The following is a 23962-nucleotide window of genomic DNA, read 5'->3' on the forward strand; positions in this document are numbered from 1 at the left end:
GAAGATCTAGAAAAGCAGGAAATAAAACCTACTAAATATGGAAAATGAGCAATACCTACACTTTTCCAAATGAAGCTAAAAACCCAATTGAAATTAGGTTTTTATTTAATTGGAAAAGCATGAACACTCATCTTAAAGACATGGAAACACACTATAATTTCTATCACATAGAAAATAACTTTTTTCTTAGATTTAATGACCTTTTCTAAATCGAGGCATTCTTTAGACCTCTGTATTACTGAAGCATCTCCTTTTACAAGAATGCTTTCTACACTTTTGTGAATGACTGAGTTCTTTCATCTGACTGGACCCAGCTGGCAAGTGGCATAATGAGAAAGGGAAATGAAGGTCTTTTTTTTTTTTTTTTCTCCTGGAAAACTAAGAAATGTATAAATCATATCCAACAGAAGAAGCATTAGTTGCTTGCATAACTTCACAAGCTGTACATCTTAATATAATGTTTTCTACTGTTTTATGAATAACAGATATTATAGTATAATTTTACTTTAAAAGTCTATGATGTGTGATTTCCTCAAATACTATTTGAATAAATACAAATTTTGCATGTATAGTTAATATGAAAAATTAAACTGAACTGACCAATTCGAAAACAAAATTTAGCCAAGATGTTCAAACTAGTAAAATATGTATGGTAAAATATGTTTATTCAGTTTATGGAGAAAGATCTCAAATAATTGGGCATGTAACAGACCAAATTTTCTTAGACCCAGATCTAAGCTTGAACTTTGAGCTTGACCAAGCCCCTCATTTCATACATCAGAAAGCTGGTGCCCAGAGGGCTGATTGGCCCAGAGTTACTCAAACAAGAGTGATAGGGCTCCCTATCTTCTGGCTTCCAGGGTTCTTACTTCCAGGGAATTCTCTGCTCCTTAGCCACGTCAAAGGCACATGGGAGAAATTTAGTAAGGGTCAAAGGAAGAAATTAATGAAGAAATTTTAAAGCAAAACAGAACTCAGGCTGGACGTGGTGGCTTACGCCTGTAATACCAGCACTTTGGGAGGCCAAGGCGGGTGGATCACTTGAGGTCAGGAGTTCGAGACCAGCCTGGCCAACATGGTGAAATCTCATCTCTACTAAAAATACAAAAATTAGCCAGGTGTGGTGGTGCATGCCTGTAATCCCAGCTACTTGGGAGGGTGAGGCAGGAGAATCGCTTGAATCTGGGAGATGGAAGTTGCAGTGAGTAGAGATCATGCCACTTCATTCCACCCTGGGCAACAGAGCGGGACTCTGTCTCAAAAACAAACAAAAAAATAGTAATTAAATTAAATAAAACGAATAACATAAAATAGAACTCTTTCTTCTTTTATCTTCTGATTTTTCTGATCACTTTAAAATATCACATGATAAATAAATGTCAGCAACTTTTTCCCATTATAAATGTAATGCATTTATAGAGGGGAAAGTTGAACAATTTTAAAGTATATACAAGAAAAGTAAGGCTTTTTTCTATCCCATACTCCAAGTTCTCTTTCCAGAGGCATTGTTTGTTAAGTTTTTAATTTGAATTTCCAGAAATTTTTAATAAGTATATATGAATGTATCTATGTATTTATACAACTGCTAATGTAGCTTCCTCCCTCCACTTAATACATCTGAAAAACCATTCCAGATTTTTGCATGTAGAGGTACTTCATTCTTTTAAATGACTATATGATATTCTATTGTATGATTTTACAATAATTTTTCAGTAATTCACGTATTATTAGGCTCAAGTTGTTTCTGATATTGTTTAGGTTGTAAACAATGCAAAAATAAACAATTCTATATGTTCTTAGACAAGGATTTGCTAGAGTCAAAGAGAATGTAAAACATTGACCATTTGGTACCTTCAGGTATCAAATTTTGACCAACCCAGGCATATGGTAGCCTCCCCATGTCTATGCCTGGACCTATGGAAACATACTCCTCACATCAGACTAGTCCTGGACCCCACCCCCATGCCAGAGCAAAAGAAGATTCTTAGAGATTAAGTATATTTAAGTCGTGTATAAACTTCATTTTTGAACAGAATCCTTTTTTGTGCATGTCTAAAGCAGTGGGGATAATTTTCATCTTGTAGAAAGGGTATTTTATATACTTCCTATTTATATGTGAATTATGACTATGTAGAACACAGAAGGTATTAATAAGAAAAAAATCTGAACAGGAAATTTAATGAAAAACTATATGAATTCACCAACCACTAGGAAAAAAAAGTAAATACTACTCCAAATTTTACACAAGGAAAACTCCTCAAAACCTCATTACCAATCTATTTTTCCCTTCTTTCACTAACAGATGAAAGAAAGAAAGAAAGAAAGAAAGAAAGAAAGAAAGAAAGAAAGAAAGAAAGAAAGAAAGAAAGAAAGAAAAGAAAGAAAAGAAAGAAAGAAAGAAGAAAGAAAGAAAGAAAGAAAGAAAGAAAAAGAAAGAAAGAAAGAGAGAGAAAGAGAACAAGGAAAGGAGGGAGAATGAAAAGGAAGGAAGGAAGGAAGGGAGGGAGGGAAGGAGGGAGGGAGGGAGGGGAGGGAGGAAGGAAAAGGAGCAAGAGAGGGCAGAAAGAAATTGAAATTGAAGAGATGCCAGTTGGAATACCATCAAAGTACTAAGTGCCTAGTAAGATGTCTAGCAAGGAATGTGTAAAATGACCATAAAGCTAGCCAGAAGATATTACTGACAGAAATTAACAAACACCTAAATAAATAGAAGGATACATTATGTTTATGAATTGGAAGACTCAGAAAAGATGCCAGTCTTCCCAAATTGATCTATATCCCAACAGTGTTTAATTTTAGGGAAGAATCTTAAGTTAATTCTAAAATTTTTACAAAAATTTTAGGGGAGGGGAGGGAGGAAGGAAGGAAAAGGAGCAAGAGAGGGCAGAAGGAAAGAAGGAAGAGAGGGAGGGAAGAAAGGAAGAGAGGGAGGGAGGAAGGGCAGAAAGGAAGGAACTTTAAATGCATCACAAAGTTTCTTTACAGGTATATTGTCTGTGGCCATTATTTTCATTCTTCTGTACTTTATACATATAAATACATAAAGCATTCATGAAAGGATTTAAGGTTTTAAAATGTTGGGATATTTATACTGTAGTATTAAGAATTAAATATTGCTTAATAGATTTCTGTGTGTTTTCTGTTCTGTTGTTTTTAGGTTTACCCAAAACTACAAAACCAGCTCCCTATTCTCCATGCTTGAGATGTTAAATATAAACTTCACTCAGAGGAGACACCAGGTAGAATGCTCTGAGCCCCACAGAATCCCAGAAATGTCTCAATTAAGGTGATTGAATTGCATCACATCTCATCACTAGCTAAGTGACAGCAACCCTGTACCAGTGGGGCAAGGTCTCAGAGCAGATACTCAATGGACAATCAACCACTAATTTGTTCTGAAGATTCCCTCAACTTAGTTATCAACAGGTTTTCATTTATTCTCTAAAGGAATCAAAATTAGAGTTGAGAAGATATTAAGTGAAGTAATATAGAAAATCCAGGACAGTGATTGGCATTTAGGAAAAAGACGCGTGTCTTCTAACATTAAAGTTCCTAGCTACAATTTTCACAAAGCATGCCTCTTCGCTTTCTCTACAAGTGTCACAGTCCCAGAGGGACACATCAACCTGATACAAGAGAAATGGAGCAGGGAGAGGTGACTGTCTCAGGGGAGTGATAGTCTTTCTGGGGAGAAATTCTCAAACCCAAGTCTTTGTTTTGTTTTTGCTTTTCCTTGGCAATAAGATTATCTTGGAGGTAAAATTGTGTAAATGTGGACAACTGAGTAAAGGCAAACTACACAGAGACGCAGTGGAAATAAGGAATGGGAGAGGTGGAAAAATAAAAGTAAACACATGATAATGATTCAGTGTTAATTTTGTCAGGTTAAATCATAGAATTTGGAAAGAAAAAGGGCATCCAACAGACTTATTTTCAAGATAAGGAAACCGGGGCTCTGGAGTTGAAGAAATGTGTCTTCGCTCCCATAAGTAATCTCGAAGCTCCAAGCCACTGTGAGAGTTTTCCTAACACTGAGGGAATTTCCTACCATGTTGACACCACATTGCGCCAGTGTTCAAGACCATCACAGCTATGAACCTTGCTGGCTTGTTTTGAATGCCTGCTGGGACCTCGGCTGCCCATAGTGCTCTCTAAAGACTCCAGCTTTCTATAACTCCTACAGTTTTAAGCTCAAGGTATGATGAAGACGATGCCAATGTATGGATTTGATTTGCCAGGTCAGGCCTGTACAGCAGCTGAATCAACCTATGGGAAACTTTGCTCTCTTTAACATTCTAAGTTTTAAGAACACCATTGCAAATACATGATTTCCAAAATAATAACAATGTACTTACTTAATCACATTATAGATCATATAAAAATAAATACCTAAATAGAAATACAGTTTATCTTTTTCTTAAATTCCAAATTGCATAGAGCTGCCTACTCTTCAGTTTTCCATCACTGTCTCCCTCCCAAACTTCTCCTTTTGTTCTTTCATTTCTCTGTACAGCCTCTAGTCATTTGTTTAAATATTCATACTCAACCAGAATATGTTTCCTAACGTGGGACTCATTGCTTATTCACAGGCACAGCCCTTGACATCCTGAAAACATGTAGTAACGATTTTTGGAATAAAGGTTTGACACTTCTACATTTACATGTAAATAGAGTTTAAAAATTCTAGGTTAAGAGTAAGAATACTATAAACATTCTGATCTAAAACGGGTGTTAGACATAATCCAGCGCAGCCAGTCGCTCTTACAGTTGAGGAGACTGAGCTCAAGAGTGAGCGAGGGGCTCAGAGTCACCCAGTTCATTAGAGCCTGAATGAACCACCTTGGTACACTACCTCTGTTCACCGCCCTTTCTAGTGCACTTCATGAAATCACTCTCTAAATACAGATCAACTCATTTAGATCCTTAAATGATTCTTGAGAAAGTAGAAAGTATAAGTGCCTTGACCACACACAAGAACTTTGATATATTTCACTCTCTGTATTCAAATTTCAAACAATATCTGGTACAAATAGGTATTCAGTCAGTTTGGGTTTCTACATCCCTTTTCCCCTTCTCTTCTTCAAATTTGCATGTAAACCACGTTAAAGACTGCTAATATATGAAGTAGGCACCATCTCATGAGTCAAAGTGGGGATTCCTAGAGCCACTGAGGATGTTTGTAGAAGCCAGTAGTGCTGAGCCCATGGCTACTCTCCTGTGGACAATGGAAGTGCTCCCCAAAGGACAATCTTAGGGGAAATGGGGCTGCCACCATGAGGAGGTGTCGATAGAGATTAGAGATGGTCTTTGTGCTGCGAGAGGGACCTGACATTTCCAAATGCCAAGTCCTGTCTTCCTCAGCCAAATGTACCCACTAGAACACAGATACTTACTTCGCTGTAGATTTCTGGGGAGGGGAGACAGAGCTGAATCCATAAGATAGTGGATTATTTAGATAAGAATTTCTGTATATAGAGTTTCCAATCAATTATGTACCCCAATGATGTGAGGCAAACTACTTAGATTCCCTCTTAGCTTCTACATTTAGATGTTTCAAAGTCTATTCTGATCCTTAAATTTGACACTTCTCTTTAACATAAACAAAGCCCTTTTAGTACTCCTTGGGATTAGCTTACCACTTAATCAATTCCTTCCAACACTATCTCCTGTGAGTCAACGAACAGCTTCCTCCTGTGATTTGGGCCCGGCTAACAACAAGTTAGACTTCAGAAGAATAATTACTAGGCAGAGGCATTTTCCAGGTGGTACAGTCCCCCTTTGAGGAAACTTGGTCATTTTACTTTTGCATTTAAGATGTTGTTTGGCTAAAACCAAAGTGTCAGTGTCTGAAATGTCCTCCTCTGTATCACTGACTTGATTTTTAGATTATATTTTAGGTTGGACTGATACCAAAAGTACTTTTTAAAAACACTTGAAAAGACCAACATTATTTAAATAATTTACAGTATATGAAAGGTAGTAAATTCTAGGCAAACATTTTAACTAGGTTTTCATGGAGAACTGACATGAGTAGCTTTGTGCTGAACACTGTGTAAGGCATTAAAAGATGCACTAGTGTAGTTATTTTCCCTAAATTAATGTCTGTGCCTGACACATCTTAGACTTTTCCACCCTTGCCCTAAATAACTTAATTAAAAAAAAAAAAACATTTCTCCCAGCTAATTTGCTGACATACAGTCACCACTGATTTTGTCACATGTTGTTCAAGAGAGTGAGTACATTCTGAAATCAGACAGCTTACAGTGTCAGGTAAAAATTCTTACAAAGCAGATACAGTTTTTGGAGTTGCAACTAGTTAACTGTGGGTTTCTACTTGAGACAAAAAGTGACTTCATTTTATTGGAGAAAATGTCAATCAAGACCTAACTACTGACACCCGTCTTTGTTTCACCAGCCAGTAATAAAAGATAAAGCAGAGGAAATGGAGGAGCTGCAGTTATGCGTTTGCAACACACAAAGTCCTTGTTTTCCCACTAGGCGCTGCAGAAAAGCAATTGTCCATTCACGGCACATCCTCTGCATTTCAGAGCTAATATTTTTGCAGTTCTTAACTTGGTACATTACAGTCTTATGCAGTTAATTATTTTAACCCTTTGAAATACACCTCGTGTTTGAAATTGTGCTTAATATTACTGCTAACATGACCCAGTTTTAAAGCTTTCAGGTTCTCAATGTTGAGAATAGAAACTTTAAGAAAATCAGTTAGAAATTTTGGAACAGGGTAATGATTTCAAATAATCCTGTCTTATTCGCTATTGCATAACTTTGAGAAGGGTAATAAGGAAATCCATGGTAACCATATATTACTTAAATTGCTGTTACAAAAACCGACTCTTTGGATAGGAATGATTTTTAGCAGGGATCCCCCTTAACACATAATAATGTGCCATTGAAAACAACATTAGCCCTGTGTGGAATTGCCAAGCTTCCTGCAGCACTTAGTGTGTTTACTATATACGAATGCATATGCCTGCCTCTGGTGCAAAAAGCTTTACTCTCATTGCAATAGTCACTCTGGCTAGAGCACATGAATAACAGAATTTCTAAATGATTAATTAGTCCCCAGGCTCAATCACTTAAGCCTCTAATTGAATATGACTCCATTTTCAACTATTGTAGGAAAAGATAATTAGCAAATTTGCAGTGGCAATAAAGAAGTTTTACTTTCTTTTATAAATAATAATATCTAAATTTCTGGTCATATAACTTAGTATTTGCATCTCTCCTGTACTTCTGAATCCAAAACATTTTTTTGAAAAATGCAACAAGGTGATGAAGAATTTTTTTTCAGAATTCATTTTTTGGACGTCTTCTATTGATTTTTTTCTACCTTCAGTCTCACTATCAGTTTCTTCTCTTCTTGCCACTAATTTCTTCATCCTGAAGTCTGCTATCAACCAACATGAAAAACTCAAGAAAAAAACTAATTTCCTGCTTCCCTGTTCTGCAAACCTTACCAATCCCTTTACCAACATTTTCCTATCCTGTCCCACCAAAAATCAAAATTACCCAACTCCAAGATTTACGTTGGAGAAAAAATAATTTTTTTTTTTTTTTTTAAAGACCACCTCAGTGTGGGCTCAAAGTGCAGTGAAAATGCCGGAGTCTCATTACACTGCTTGGAATGAAACCCAGTTGCCCTTAAACAGTTAATTCAGGGTAAGTGATAATGTTTAGTCAGTTCGCCTAGAAAAAGGAAGGAAATTCAAAAGCTGGTTGCTGTAGTAACAATCACAGACAAAAAAAATATATATATATATGTACAGGTTCATTTTAAATAAAAACCCTGCCATCTCTCTGTGACTCTATTCTTTCAAGAAAACTGAGCTTGCCGCTTAAATTTGTTGTACATACCTCAACCATTAAACAAGACATTTAACCATAGTGGCAGTTCTGTGACCTTTGAAAGCCGTGAAATCTCTGAGCGGTGCTGCTTGTTCATGAAGACTTGTGCTGCAGAATCCAGCAACTTCATCCAGGATTAGGAATATAATTAAGTAAAAAAAAAAAAAAAAGAAAGAAAGAAAAAAAAGAAAAAGAAAAAAGGGAAAAAAAGGAAAGAAAGAAAGGTACACAAAAGCACACAAGGAGATCGAGAAAGAAGGAAGGTAGAAAGAGAGACTCTCCCTGGGTGAGTAACACCACTTTTCTCCTAGACAAGTGCTGGGACAGAGCCGAGCCTGCTGCAGTACCCAGACCAACTGACTGGCTGGGTGAGCAGCCGCCGGCCTGCTAGGCTGGGAGGTGCTGTCAGTTGCCACAGGCAAGGAAAAGCAGAGACCAATCGGCTTCAACTCTGGCAGCTTACTGGAGTGGAGCCTTTTCTGTTTATGTTTCCTCATTTCAAGAGTGACGTCAAAGGGTTTAGTTTTTCCTCTGCATGTGCTATTAATTTTAAAGTACTGTACTATGGGAGGAATGTGTGTGTGCCTGTGGTCAGCCTGGCCACCCCACTCTCAGGAGAGCCCAAGAAACATTTTCTATATTCAGGAATACATTTAAAGAATTTAAAATACCTTGTAGTGAGGTGTATAAAAACAAGAGCAAAACAAAACAAAAATTAAATATAAAACCCTGAGCTAAATCATAGCAAGATGTAGATTTTTTCCATCTGTGAGTGTGTGTGCTACATGCTCACTTGGCAGCTGTTGCTTTTTTTTTTTTTTTTTAACCTAATTCATTTTTACTCTTACCTAAAAACGGGTTGTTAATTAATCTTGATAGCCATAGAGGCAGAATCGTGCAAATGCACTGGTGAACAAAATGATGTGCAATGAAACATAGAACTCCGGTGTCAGTTTGTGCCATGGGTCCCTGCATTTCCTCCAGCTTCTGTGGTGAAGCCTCAGGCTTGTTTCTGCCAGGGAGGTGCCTCCTGATACCAGCAGGAGTCATTCAAGAAACAGGGCTATGGTGATGCCATGCAGGTGTTCTGGGGCCTCAGCATGTTCTTTCCCAAAAAGCATGAAGGGCCAGTTATTTAGGAATACTTCCCTTACCAGGGACCCCAGCTTATCCCTGGGTTACTCTTCCCACTCTGGAAAATCTCCATAGTTGCCATCTGTTGTTTCTGCCTCCCCCACATCATCCTCCTTTTCCCCATCCCGAATTCTGCTCACAGCCCTTTTCTTGGGGAGCATGGGGGGCAGAACTTTCCTTCCTCTCTTCCATGGATTGCATGGACTTTCCCCCCAGCCCCATTCCTACAACAGAGGCACAAGGGGGCACGGGACCCACAGAGGCCAATCAGATTTCTCCATTGCTCTGAGGCAGACAATGTTTTAAGGGTAGGCACAACACCAAGGAAAGTCCACATTCCTTTTTCAAATACTAATATCATTTCTTTGAGAAAGAAAGTATTTCTATATCCCTGAGAGCCTAGGCGCTAGGATTAAGCAACCCTGTAACTGTTGGGGTTTATCTTTGGTGTTGAAGTTACAATAGTGAACAAAACAGATGGTTCTTTTCCCCCATGGAGTCTACATTTTGGAGAAGCAGGGAAATTGCCAAAGAAAAATAAGTAAAAGTATAATGTCAGGTAGTAATGAGAGCTTCAAAATAAGGTGGGAGAATGAGGTGTGTGTGTACACGTGCATGTGTGTGTGTGTGGTGTGTGTTTGCTATTTTAGGAAAGATGATCAGGGCAGCCCTCTGATAAAGCAACTTGGAAGAGAGGCCTGAATGATGGGACACAGCAGGTACTGTGGGCCTGTACATCCCATGCAGAGGAAGCCATGTCAAGGCCCCACAACAGGTGAGTGCTTGGCAGAGCCGAGGAACAGGAAGGGAAATAGAGTGGCTCGAAGAGAATGAGCAAAGGGAAGAAAGAAGTTTCAGAAGGTATGTCTGACACAAGATCAGGACATGTCTTACAGGCCATACACAGGACTTAGATTTGATTCCAAGGTGAAAACCTACCTATCACAGTGTTTTGAATTGAGGAATGTTTATGATTCGACATGAATTCTGAAGAGATTTCTCTCTTTTCTCTGTGGAAGATAGACTCCTAGGGAGCAAGAGTAGAAGCAGGGAGACTGATAAATGAGGTCACTGTGCTAACCTAAGTGAGAGCGCATCATGGCTTGGACTTGGGTGAGAGCAATGGAGAAGGTGGGAGGGCCAGATTTTGGAAAGGGGCCTGTGTATTTGCAGAGAGCGTTGGCAGTATTTGAAGATGAGAGGTGTGAGAAAAAGAGAGGAATCCAGAGTAATTTCCAGGTTCCTGGCTTGGGCAAACTAGAGTTGCCATTTACTGACATGGGGAAGCCTGGGAGAAGAGCCTGGTTTTGAGGTGAAATAAAGAACAGTTCTGGACCTTCACTGAACAGCAACAGATATTTGATTGTGTGTGTACTCTGTTCCAGGTACCGTTCTAGGTGCTGGGGAGAATGCAGTGAAAACATGTAATACACATACACACCCTCCAACACGTAATTCTTTGACCCCATGAAACTTAGATTCTTCTGAAAGGAGAATGGTCATAACAACAAATAAAAAATTTATATAGGATATTGGGTGGTAATAATGTTGTGAAGCAAAAAACAGGAGAGGGAAGGGTCACTAGTCAGATAGAGGCTTGCAATTTTAAAGTGAGTATGCAGAGAAGGTGCCACTGCAAAGGTGATGTTGGACACAAATGGGAAGTTGATGAGGGAGGCATAGGGAGAGCATTTTAAACAAGAGGACATCAAGTACAAGGCTCTGGGGACTGGAGTATTTGGCTGGTAAGTAGTAGGAGATGGCAATGGGTGCAGAGGTGACAGATCATGGAGAGTTTTCCAGGTCATTGTAAGGACTTTGGCTTCCTGTCTGCATGAAACAGGACTTGAAGGAGAGGAATGAGGCAATCTGACTTACGTCATGACAGGATCACTCTGGCAACCATGTGAAGGTCAAGGTAGAAGAGAGTGTGATAAAGGATATACTGCAATAAACAAGCCAGACATCCTAGGGGTGTCTACCATGATGCTTTGGTGGAGGTGGCTAGAAGTGGTTTACTTCTAATTATATGTTGGTGTTAAGGACAATAAGACTTGTTAAATGGATTGGGTGCTAAGTATAAAGGAGGGAGATTAGTGAGAGGAGCCAATGACATCTCCAAAATGTGGGGTTCCATCAAGTAAAAGAACAGAGCTAGCACTGACCAAGAGATGGTGGGAGGAGGTTTTGTGGGAAAGATGAAGAGTTTGATACTGAATATGTTAACCTTGCCTGTAAGATATCTACATGGAGATGTTGACTAGGCAGTGGAATATATAAGCATGGAGTTTAAGAGACAGTTCTGGGCTGAAGATATACATTTGGAAGTCACTGTATACCTGTAGTACTTAAAGCCATGAAATTAGATATGATTATCAAGGGAATGAGTGCAGATGGAAGAGCTGCAGGCAGTCCGTGATTATGTTGTCAAGAATATAAAGAAGGACTAGCAAGGGAGACTGACAAGGAGCCTCCAGAAAGTATAAGAAAATCCAAGAGAGGATGGTTTCTTAGAAGGTAAATTAAACATTTCAATCATCAGTTGTGTTAAATGACACTTAAATGAAGACTGAAAATTGACCCTTAAACTTAGAATGTGTAATTATTTGTGTCTTTTTAACAAAAGAAGGTTGAGTGTAGTAGAAAGTTGAAAGGTTAAGAAAAACGAAAGAAGAATTGGGAACAGAGAGTCTAGGCAATTATTTCAAGGTGTTTTGCCCCAAAGAGAGCAGAGAAATGGAGCAGTCATTGGAAGGGCATATCAGTATGTTGTACACTGATGGAAAACAATGCAGTTGAGGGGAATAATTGGTGATGCGGAAGAGAGGGAGGAAATTGCTGGGGCACAAATCGAATTTGTGATAGGCTACATGCCCTCCAGATATGTCCACACTCTAATTCCTGGAACCTGGGGATATGTTAAATTGCATGGCAAAAGGGACTTTGCAGATTTAATTGAGGTTCTGGATCTTAAAGTAGGGAGATTTTATCCCCGATTATCTGAGTGTGCCCAATCTAATCACATGAAACCTTAAAAGCAGATTTTTCTGGCTGGAAGAAGAGAGATGCAGCAGAAGTCAGAGAGATTCCAAGTTTGAGAAGGATTCCCACAATGCTGCTGTCTCTTTCAGTTGTGAGCCGTGTGCAAGGACCCAAAAGAGATCTCTGTTAGTAAAGAGTGGACCCCCAACTAACAGCTAGCAAGAAAAGAGCCACCTAAGTCCTACAACTGCGAGGAACTGGACTTGCCAACAACTTGAATGAACTTGGAAACAGAGTCCTCCCTGGAGCTTCCAGAAAATACTACAGCCCTGCTGATACCTTGCTTTCTTGCCTTGTGAGATTTTAAGCAAAGTACCTAGCCAAACCCACCTAGAGAAACAGGGACTAATACATTTTGTGTTAGTTTGCTTCAGCAGCGATATATAACTAGCAGAGTTACTGGCTTTGGAAAAGAGTGTGGATGTTTCATCCATAGACATAGAAGGCAAAGCAGAGTAAATGGTACAGGTGTTGGTAGGCGGAGGGCAATGCAACCATCATTGTATGTGAACATTCTCTGTGACTTCTATTTTCTCAGTGAAATAACAATTGTCTAAGAGAGTGGATGGGGAGGCGATGAAGGGAAAAGGAGATATAAAATGTCATCCAACAGAGTAAAGAGCCCAAATTACCAGAGAAATATACTATGATGGCCAAGAGCACTAGGGCCTATTTGAGTTTCGTTGTCATTAACTAAGGTGATGCTAGATAGCATGTTACCTTTGCAATATCTATGAGACATCCAAGTATAAATCTTATGTAGGCAGCTTATATAGCACTCCAGAGCACCATGGACAGATGAAATAGTATTGAAAGCTGTGAGAGGGCATGAGATCACTTAGGGAATGAGAATAGACCCAAGGCTAAACTCTGTTTAAGTAATGCGAAATTGAGGAGGATCCAGCAAAGGAGATCAAGAAGGAGCACCATGAAGGCAGATGCACAGCCAAGATAACGGTCTCTCAGAAATCAAGTTCAAACAGTTGGTGCTATGGATTAAATTATGCCTCCTCCCTAAGTTATATGGTGAAGTCCTTACCTCTAATGTATTTGGAGATAGGGCTTATAAGGAGACAAGTGTCTTAAATGAGGTCAAAAGGGCGAGTTCCTAATCTGATGGGGCTGATGCCCTCAAAAGAGGAGGAAGAGACACAAGAGGTCTCTCTCTCTCCACCATGTGAGGACACAGAGAGAAGGTATCTGTCTGCAAACCAGGAAAAGAGCCCTCACCAGATCCCGCCCTGCTGGCATCTTATTCTTGGACTTCCATTCTCCAGAACTGTGAGAAAATAAATCTCTGTTGTTTAAGCCACTCAGTCTGTGGTATTGTGTTATGACAGCCCAAACAGACTAATACAGTCAGTCATGATAGTCAGTGAATTTTCTTTTTGTCTGAGGTTAAGCTGGCTTTCTGTTACTCATGATAGGAAGTGTCCTAACAAATTCAATGTCCAGTGTCCCCGTTTCCTAGACGTAACTGCTGACTGTCTTCTCCCATGATACAAATACTTCACCCTTTGCAGCTTGAGAAAACTTCAAGGATATACGTACACCTATATCTATATGCATGTCCATGTCCGTGTCTATGTCTATGTCTTTCCCAGTATCTATCCGATTATCTCCACCAAACACAGTAATATTAATCTAAGACTACTAAGTTTAAAATACTAACTCGTCTGCAGAGGCACCATTATTTAACAAATACTTCAAAGTGTTCTTTGAAGCACAGCATTTGAAATGATCCCACTTTCTGCAATTTATTAGTTATAATCTAATAGGAGTAACCTTATTTTATTTTCACTTTCATCCTAAATCTTCTTAAATAGCCCATGATCCATCACTTATGGAAATGACCATTTTTAGTCATTTTCTTTCCTTTGCAATTCAACTGTCTATATTCTCTTTAAAAAAAAAAATTTTTTTTTTTTTTAGAGAGAGGGTCTTGCTATGTTACCCAGGCTGGTCTTGAACTCCTGGCCTCAAGCAATCCTGCTGCCTTGGTCTCCCGAAATGCTGGAATTACAGGTGTAAGCTACCATTCCTGTCCAAAACCATTTTCTTTTATTTCCTTTTTTTTTGGACAGGGTCTCACTCTGCTGCCCAGGCTGGAGTGCAGTGGTGTGATCATAGCTCATTGCAGCGTCACACTCCTGGGCTCAAACAATCCTTTTGCCTTGGCTTTCCAAGTAGATGAGACTACAGGCAAGTGCCACCATCATGGCTGACAGTTTCTTTTTAACAATCAGTTCTTGCAAGAACTAGTAGAGTAAGAACTTATTACTGCAAAGATGTCACCAAACTATTCATGAGGGACCTGCTGCCATGATCCCAACATCTCCCACTAGGCCCCACCTCTAACAATGGGGATTCAATTTCAACATGCGATATGGAGGGAACAAATATCTAAACTCTATCAGGCAAGGAAGATGATAAGTTCACTTTTGAACCTAACATCAAAGTGAAGATGGATATGTGGCTATGAAACTTAGCAAAACAAAACAAAACAAACAAACTTGGGCTAGAAGAACAGTTTTGGGTAGCATTATATTGGTGAAATTAAGCTACATTAGCTCATGAAGTGTGCTTAGAGTGAGGAGAGAAGAGGATCTGGGGGAAAATGGAAAAGAATACTGGTATTGAAAGGAGGAGAAGCCTATTAAAAAATTGAGAAGTGGCAATATATGAGGATAAAAAGAAGGATGTGGTATCACAGTATCCAAGGAAAACTATGTAAAATATAGTCAACAATGTTAAATCTGCTTAGAGAAAAATAGAAGAAGACATCTTTTATAGTGATTAAATAGCTGTACATTGTAAAGTATTGCAATATTGGTGTAGTTATCTATAATTTTTAAAAAATGGAACAGAAAAAAGTCTAAAAGTGAATCAACATGTATATAAAAAATTAGTAAAAGATAAAGTTGATGTTTTAATGAGTGGAGGAGAAATGGAATAGTTAGTAAATGATGTTAGAACAAGGCTAGCCATCTGCAAAATATAACACCCAACCACGTTAAACTTAGATTCATTCCAAAATCCGTTATACAAATATAAATTGCAATTAAAGACTTAAACATGAAAAACCAAAACTGTCAAATTGTCAGAAAATATTTGATTGGATATACCAACGATCCATAGCAAAAGACCTTCCTACAAAAGACATAAAGGCAAAGGCCACAAAGAAAATGGGCAAAGTAGCTAATATCAAAATTATAGTCTCCGGTAAGATCAAATACATTATAGAGTGAAAAAACAAAGGATCGATGGAAAGAAGTCTGAACCTGTAAAAAATAATAAGATACACAATTGCACATTAATATATCTCCATTAGATTTATAAAACTTAGAGAATCTGGCTATAAAAAATGTGGATGAGAATATGGGGCCAAGGAAACTACTGTACATTGCAGGTGGGAATGGAAACTGGTCCAAGTCTATAGCCTCTTATCTGAAACCTTTGGGACCAGGGTTTTAGAATGAAGACTTTGTGAGATTTCTGAAAGGTAGTACAGACAGAGTTTCAAAATTCAGGATTTTTAAGGCTTTCGAAAGATTATACACACTTAACCTCTAACACCCCCAGTAAGGTTGGGGCAGCTCATCATTCATGCTCTCAGTCCCTCCTCCCAGTACAGTGCTCTTCTCAAACCTAGTCCTAGACCTGACCGTCTGGCATGTGCCACCTGTCCAAATCTATCTAGCAACTTATCATTTCTGCCAATTGATGCTATATCTTATACCAACTTCTTTCCACTTCATTATAACACTATTGCTCATCTGAATTCTCCTCCCTGTTGGCAATAAGATAGTGATACAGTCAGAGCACATTTTAATCCCTTTGAAAATAGAACTGGGCCAAGTATGGTGGCTCACACCTGTAATCTCAGCACTCTGGGAGGTTGAGGTGGGAGGACCACTTGAGTCCAGGAGTTTGAGACCAGCCTGGGTGACATAGCAAGAATCTGTCTCTATAAAAAATAAAAATAAATTAGCTAAGCATGGTGGCATGTGCCTGTGGTCCCAGGTACTAGTGAAGCTGAGTCAGGAAAGTTGAGGCTGCAGTGAACTGTGATTGAACCATGCACTTCAGCCTGAGTGACAGAGTAAGACCCTGTCTCAAAAAAAAAGAATCGTTACTCATTTACCAAACAATCATTCCATAAGCATAATGTAAATAATGTTGACAAATATTTATCGAATGTCTACTGTGATTCATAACTTATGTCATTAACAACCAAATACTTTAAGAACGAATTGGTTAAAATTCGATGAGCAAAAGCTATTCAGCCCTACTACTGGATTTTTCTCCTATACATTTACAGTGCTTTGCATTTCAAATTGTTTTCTCTTTTCCTTCTACCACCTCCTCGTTTTTCACGAAAACTGTTTTCCACATCAACAGACTATCTTATGATCATGTCTCCAAAGGGCTAATTTAGCTCAGAATCATGGCAAAGTGTCCAGTAGAAAGAACAATTGGAACACAAGAAGAAAAAAACTTCTTCTAAACTTTGCTATTTAATGCTTATCATCAGACATTCTCCATCAGGGCAAATTTGTAAATTACAACTCGGCTGTGGTTAACCCCTTCCTTTTGAGTAACTGAGCTCCCCCTCAGCCTGCAGGCTTCAGGAGCTTTCTGCATCTCTCCCCTGCCCTCCACTCAGCCACTGTGAGCATGCCTTCTTGAAGCGGTGCCTTCTGGCATTTTTCCAACCCCATCTTTCACCCATTTTCTGGGTTCATTTTCTATTCCTTTATCCTCTGCTCTTCAAGGTGAGAGCTGTCATCATATCATCAACAAGTCTTTAGAAATGCCTATTCTGAACGTAGCAGTTGTCTGATAACCTAATTCATGCTGAAGTTTTTATAGGAGAAAAAAAAAGGTTGCATTATGACTCCTATGGCTACTTACTCACAAACTGGAATTTTCTAATCTAGAGACGCGCCTTGTTATAGCTGAATCATGTCCCTCCCTCAACCAGAAAACGCATATGTTGAAGTCTTAACCCCCAGTGTCTCAGAACGTGACTGTATTTGGAGATAGGGTCTTTAAAGAGGTAATTAAATAAGGTAAAATGAGGTTATGCAGGTGGGCCGTAACCCAATATGACTGGTGCATTTATAAGAAGAGATTAGGACACAGTCAGTCACAGAAGAAATGCCATGTGAAGACAGAAAAAAAAGACAGTCATCTATAAGCCCAGGAGAGAGGCCTCAGAAGAAATCAATCCTGTTGTCATCTGATCTTGGATTTCTAGCCTCCAGAACTGTGAGGAGATAAATTTCTGTTATTTAAGCTACCCATCTGGGGTATTTTGTTATGGCCACACCAACAAACTAATACATGCCACAACATAGACTCTGAGGCAGACGCTCCGGGGAAAGGTTTCTTCTTCAGAACACAACAGGTAAAGGGTCTCTGGTAGCTTACTGCTGGTGTGTTATTTTTATTATAACAAAGTATATTTTGTATTTTCTTATTGGTTGCAGTTTTTGTATAGCTAAAAGTTTTGCTTTCTACAGTAATTATAATAAAAGTCCACATTTAAAAATTAAGTTAACGATTAACCACTTTCCTTATAATATTGTATCAGGATTCCTTTAAATAGCATTTACTCTTAGTGCATTTAAATAGCGATTCCATTTACAAAGGTTTTCTTTTTATGCATTTTTAAATGCTTGAGTGTTTTTGAGTGCTTATAATATTGATCAACATTAAGAAAATGTATCAGTGCTAAAGTTAAAATTCATATTAAAAAATAGAGTTTGATTATTAACTTTGCAGGAGGCTCTAAAATAGCAAGCTGTATGAAGCATTTAAAACCTGAATTCCACTTAACAAGTTTAACTCATACATTGTTTTTTACAAGTCTTCTAGTGAGTAGGGAAATACTTTACCCGTATTTTCAGAAAGCCATCCAAATACTTCTTAAGTATTCAGTAACTGGCCACTATTAGATAATAAGCTTTATGAGGCCACTGGACTAAACTTAAATAGCTGTGCAGTGTGTTCCCAACACCTACCACAGTACCTGGCATGTAATAGACCATCAATATATAGCTGTCTAATGACTGAATTGATGAGGAAAAGAGATTGCTGGAGAAGTTATGTGTAAGTCAAACATGTAATTCAGAGACTAAAAGGGGGTCCTTAAAACCATATACCCAGTAACCCATCAGTTAAACTGGGCAGATTATGTGAACCCAAGGGAAAGAAAATTGATAACTTTATGAATGATCAAGACATGAGCATTTTCTTTTGCAAAAGAAAAAAGATTTTGATGGGCAGGGCAGTAAAATAGATGCTGTACCTAGCATTAAAGAAGAGCTAGAAGACATTATGTCTCAGAGAAGGTTGCTAGCAGCAGGAAGTTCCCTCATTATATTTCTTTTGGGGACCTTGGAAGAACAAGGAAAATATATGCAGAGTTGGTGTAGTTAGGTGTAGACAGTAAAATAAAAAATAGGAGCTTCTAGTGATAGCAAACCGAATACTTATTCACCAATGCTCCCTGAGAAACAGAGCCTTAGCAGAGACAGTTTATTTACTTCAGATCTCTCATCTTAATGTTCTGAAATGGCTTTAACCAATCATTTAAGAAATAAAATAAATGTCTGCATCTTGCGCTTCATGTCTAGGGTGATGACCAACGTTAAATATTATCTGATTCACGTAGAAATGATTGAACTTTTACCACTTACACTACAGAATTCTTCTGGCAAAGACCACAGAGCTGCGGGGTGACTTTTCTCTTCTGACTCACAATCACATTGTGGCAACCTGGAACATATGCTTAAAGAGAGAAGCAAGCGGCCAGGCCTGGGTATAGTGTGAATCTACCATGTTGGTGACAACCGACGTGTTTTGTAACACTTAAAATGAAATGTTTGAGTCAAATTATGTTAAATGAATCACATGTAAAGTTAATTTTGTAACTTGAAAACCATTTCAAATGTTTAGCTATGAACACACAGACATACACGTGCAACATTTAAAGTGCCTCAGATGGCACTTTCACCTTATTTATTGAGGTAGACATTTGTCAACAGGAAAATGTTCTTGATTCTCAGACTAAAGAATAGCTAGGAATATGTTTCAGCAAGAGGTTGGAAGTGTGGATGCATTTTTCTCTAGAGTTGTCTATTTTTTCCCTCAGTGTCTCCCATGTCTGCTTGTTGTCATGCCACAAACCAAACCCACATTTCCCATGCTGCAGGATTTCCAATCAATCCCGACTTTACCACCTTCTCCGGGTTTGCTAGAGAGTAAAGGAACACCCACATCCCACTTGCGCTGACCAGTGAATATGTAGCAGGGGTCAGAAACTATCTAGTTTTTTAACCTGTAAAATTGATCCAAACATATCATTCCCTGAGTCAAATTAGAACAGTGTTAAGATTTAATTCTTTCATTTTTCACCATTTTCTAGACACCCAGACTCACTCCCCAGGGCTACGCCAGAACTCTGTCACCCAATTCTGCTGATAGTAAAGAAAGCAAAGTTATTTTTAGTTGACATCTCTATGATTTACCCTTGAATTCAGGCAGAATTGCAGCACAGTGAATATCTACCCTGACCAGGGGTACACCTCTCCTGACTCACAGAAATTGCCATGAACTTCCCATTCCTGGTCATAACCTACGTCAGCTTCGTTGAATGGGTTCTTGTTTCCAAATCATTTCTTACTCTTTCCTCCTCTGAACACACTCTTTTCTTTTTGCGGTGGCAGCTCTTTTAACCCTGATTAAATCAACATGCTGTCAAACACTCACTTGTCTTATTATTTCCCTCTGTCCCCAGCTTTGCCTCATTTCTGGTCAACAGCCTACAAGGTTGTTATGATCTTATTCAATTTCTGGGAATCTTTCTTGTTTATCATTCAACTATAAAATAAGTCTCAGGAAAATTCCATCTTCTGTTTGACAACATTTTATTTTCTACCAAAGCAGAGGATAAAATCTAAAACTGTGACAGGAACATTTTCTCATATTTTCATAGGTAACATTATAAATTTAAGGAAAGCCAGAATGCTAAAGGTTGTCAACATTCCCACATGGAAATAAATGGTCCCATATCTATCATCCTTTCTTGCATATTTTATATCCTTCATTGTACAAATCATGGTTCCCTGCACATGATTGGTATCCAGTTAATTATTCTATACTTTACTCAAACACTTTCTCTCTGCTAATCCTAAGCATAACATAGCTTAGATAACTAGCCTTTTGTATCTGCAGAGAAAATGTAACTTCAGCATATACTGCATTGGTTTCCACGGATACCAAATTTCTGTGAATGGCACTTAGAGTGAAAAAATCTATAGGGGGAAGTCAAATTTTGCTTATTCTTTTGATTCAGGTCCTTCTCTTCCTGACCCTCTTTTCTCTTGTACTTTCCATCCCAGGCCATGTAGTACAAAAATCCTCATACACATGATGGCAATTGAACACCTTTGTGTTAAGATCACAGGACATTGTGTTTGTATCATTCTGACTACTCGGTGAACATCAAACCATGAAAACTGAAGCTGCTACAGGAAATGGGAAGGTAAAAGCCTAAATCTATTTTGACAAATTCTAACTAGGGATCCCACAGTAATGTGGCATTACTGTGGGGGCAGTTTCTAGAGCAATTTTACAATTCTCAAAAGCTAAATTGAAACCATAAGACTTCACAGAGCAATAAAATTGTCAAGTTCTTTATTTTGGGTTGGAACTTTATTAACTTAGCAAGTTACTGTTTACTACATTGTGCTGTTTAATGCTCTAGTGGATTGTTACTTTTATTGTTAGGTAAGAAGAACAGAAAACATTCATTACTATAGTAAAAGGGGATATATTTGTGTGATAGGAAGAGAAACCTGAAAAATTAATGCATGATGCAGTCTGCTTTGCAGATGAAATCTCTCAAAATTGTCTTCATTGACAAAAACAAAAATAAAGAATCATTGATAATTTTTAAAAATTGAAAACAATGGTCCTACTTAATGCATTCTTTATCTGTTTGTTGGTTTCCATGTTTTATTTTAACACCTAAACTTGCTCCAAGAGCAAGAAACACACAGAAGTTAATTTCTGATATGTTTTCATTGTGGCTATTTGCTTGTTCTGAATCTAAGAAGGGAAAGGAGATCTCAGACCATTGGGTGAGAAATCAGATAGGACTGCTTGTTCAAAGACCCCCATACCAAGAAATTGAGGGGCAGGAGCATGGTTACCCAAGAGACTAAAACTAAAAATGGCAGGGAGGCGAGTACTTCCCAGAGGCCACGGGACTGCTGCAGCTGTGGCCTGAGTGTGGCGCAAAGACTACTCCTCAGCCCCACTAGCACCCAGCACGAAGTCAGTGGAGACCTCCTGACAGGGCTGTACTGGCTCTAAGAAAGGAAAGGCAGTCTACTGGGGACTGCAGTCTTTAGGGATCAGTTAGGGTTGTGCTATGGCCAAAAATAGGGTTTAAGACCAACTATAGCCTTCCTTATCAGACTTTTTTTTTCCTTTTTCTCACTAAAATACCTGCCAAGTTTGGGATATAAAGAATTTTTTTTCCATTAAAAAGAAACAATCTCCTTATTCAGAAATCATGCTACCAACAGTGACAGATGAGGCAGGTGAGATTGGCTAAAAATTCCTCCCTGCAGACGGCTGTCAGAATCAAGTTCCCTCCCACATTGCGGGGGTGGTAGAGGGAACAGAAAGGATTTGGGGGAATATTCTTGTTTATGCTATCCTCTTTGGCATTCTGAAACAACTCTAACAAATACCTCTTTCCCCTTCCGAGTTAGGCAAAAACAGAAGTCCAAATGTTTTTTATTCAGTAGTAGGTCAGCACCAGGTATGCCTGAGCAAGGTACAGGCTGTATTCCTGATCCAAAATTTAAAGCTGCAAAAAGACTTTCTCAAAAGATAGTAAAAATGTGTAAAGAAAACTGAAGGAGTCACCACCCTGGGCATATCCTGCCTTCAATATTAACACAGCCAGGAAATGTACAAGGACGTGATGCTACTCACCACAATGATGAGAACATTTGTTGAAAAGGAAAAGTTTATGAATTGGATGATATCGAGTAATTATATCCTGGAAAATATCTGTCAACTTACACAAGAACAATTTAAAGAAACACTCAAAAAATTATACTAGGACAAACAGAAAACATTATTCACTTCAGTGAAAATGTCAGAGTACATTCCTCAAATGAAGGGTAACAACTTTGCTTAACTCTTGCGGACAGAAGGTGATGTCACAATTTTCTGTTCTGTTATAAACAGGATAATTTTGTTCTATTACTTTCTTTTTAACACAAATCTTCATTTTCATACCAATCAGCTTTCAAGAATATAACAAAAGTGGACTTCTCTTTGTTTTTACCTTTACCAGCCCCCACCCCCAAATCTTTGGTCTGCTTCTCCATTGTCTCCACGGTAGGAAAACAGATGGGTGACAGTGAGGAGGATTCATAAGATGCTTCTCCAAGGAAGGATCATGTTTTATATTTCTTTGTAAGCCCCACTGCTTCACTTTCTTGTTTGGCAGATATAGGTACTTGGAAAATGTTCGTAAAAATCTCAATGGACGGGCTGAGGGACGCATGAATGAATATATATTTATTCATATAAATAATTCATTCATACTCATATGAATATGTTTATATTCATTCATATGTAATACATATAAGTATGTAATTCATTATTTACATAATATATATCATATATAATTCATATATTATTTACATAATATATTTATATATAATCATTAATATTCATATGAATGAATATATACTTACATATATATAATCCTTCTAGTGTCACTGACAGGGAAAGAACATATTACCTCGATGTTTATTAGAACTCTTGTTAATACCTGTAGATGTCAGGTCAATTGTACCATGTAAAGGGGAAAGGAAGGGAATGGCATTTTTTACACACTAAGAACATGTCCTGTGCTGGTGTTTTCATGTGTGATCATAGTCCTCATGATAATTCTGTGAGACAGTAGGATCACTATCTGCCTTTTACTGATAAGCAGATAGAGTCGCGGAGAGTTTACTAACCTGTCCAAAATCACTTGAGTCAGAGCTAGAATTCAAGCTCAAGCGCTGCTTTCTCCGAACAGCATACCTTTTCCTCTTTCTTCTCTAAATACAAAAGCAAAGTTGAAGTTTAAATCACTAATAAGTCAGGTCTAAAAGGTCTGGTCATTATTTATTGAGCATTCATCATGTACAACATGCACTTAGACTACAAAGGAGCACAAGAAAGATAAAAGATAAAAAAGGTGTCTACCACCTTTTTTAACAGGCCGCTTAAACACAATGTCAATAATCTGATTCATACAGATCAGTGCTACAATTTGAATGGGTCTTCTCCAAAATTCAGGTGTTGCCAATGTGATGGTATTAAGAGGTGAGGCCTTTCAGTGGTGGTTAGGCCAGGGGTACTCTTTCCTCCTAAATGGGATCAGGTGCCCTTATAAAAAAGGCTTCACACAGCATTTGAGGATCTTGCCCTTCTACCTTAGTGTCACTTCCCTCTGGAGGAGGCAGCCACAAGGTGCCATCTTGGAAGAAGAGAACAGCCCTCACAAGGCACCCAAACCTGCTGGTGCCTTCATCTTGGACTTCCCAGCCTCCAGAACCATGAGAAAATTTATTTTCTGTTCTTTACAAATTACCCAGCCTTAGGTATTTTGCTATATATTTTGTCCCAGCACAAATGGACTAAGGCAATACAATATTCTGGGTGTAAGAGAAACTGTAAAAATAATTTTAAAACTTCAAACATCTTGTGAAGTAGTCAAAAATAATATATTTTGAAACTCATGGTAATTTTCTCCCCTCAGATTTAGTGTTAAAATAATACCTTTATCAATGTAATCATTACTAAGCTAATTTTGTAACCAAATAATTTTCAGAGGCTA

At 38.3% G+C, this 23962-nt stretch overlaps 1 protein-coding gene across 1 annotated transcript in view; it reads right to left on the reverse strand.

The window, feature by feature from the left end:
- Positions 1 to 8260, reverse strand: part of PDE7B (phosphodiesterase 7B) — a 336981-nt gene extending 328721 nt beyond the window's left edge. Inside the window, exon 1 of the mRNA XM_011962107.1 lies at positions 7876 to 8260. Within this exon, the coding sequence (XP_011817497.1) occupies positions 7876 to 7896 (21 nt within the window). The 5' untranslated portion in view covers positions 7897 to 8260. The remainder of the gene's footprint in view (positions 1 to 7875) is intronic.
- Positions 8261 to 23962: the final 15702 nt, after the last annotated feature.

Source organism: Colobus angolensis, unplaced genomic scaffold (assembly GCF_000951035.1).
Source record: "Colobus angolensis palliatus isolate OR3802 unplaced genomic scaffold, Cang.pa_1.0 Scaffold58, whole genome shotgun sequence".
Taxonomy (NCBI): domain Eukaryota; kingdom Metazoa; phylum Chordata; class Mammalia; order Primates; family Cercopithecidae; genus Colobus; species Colobus angolensis.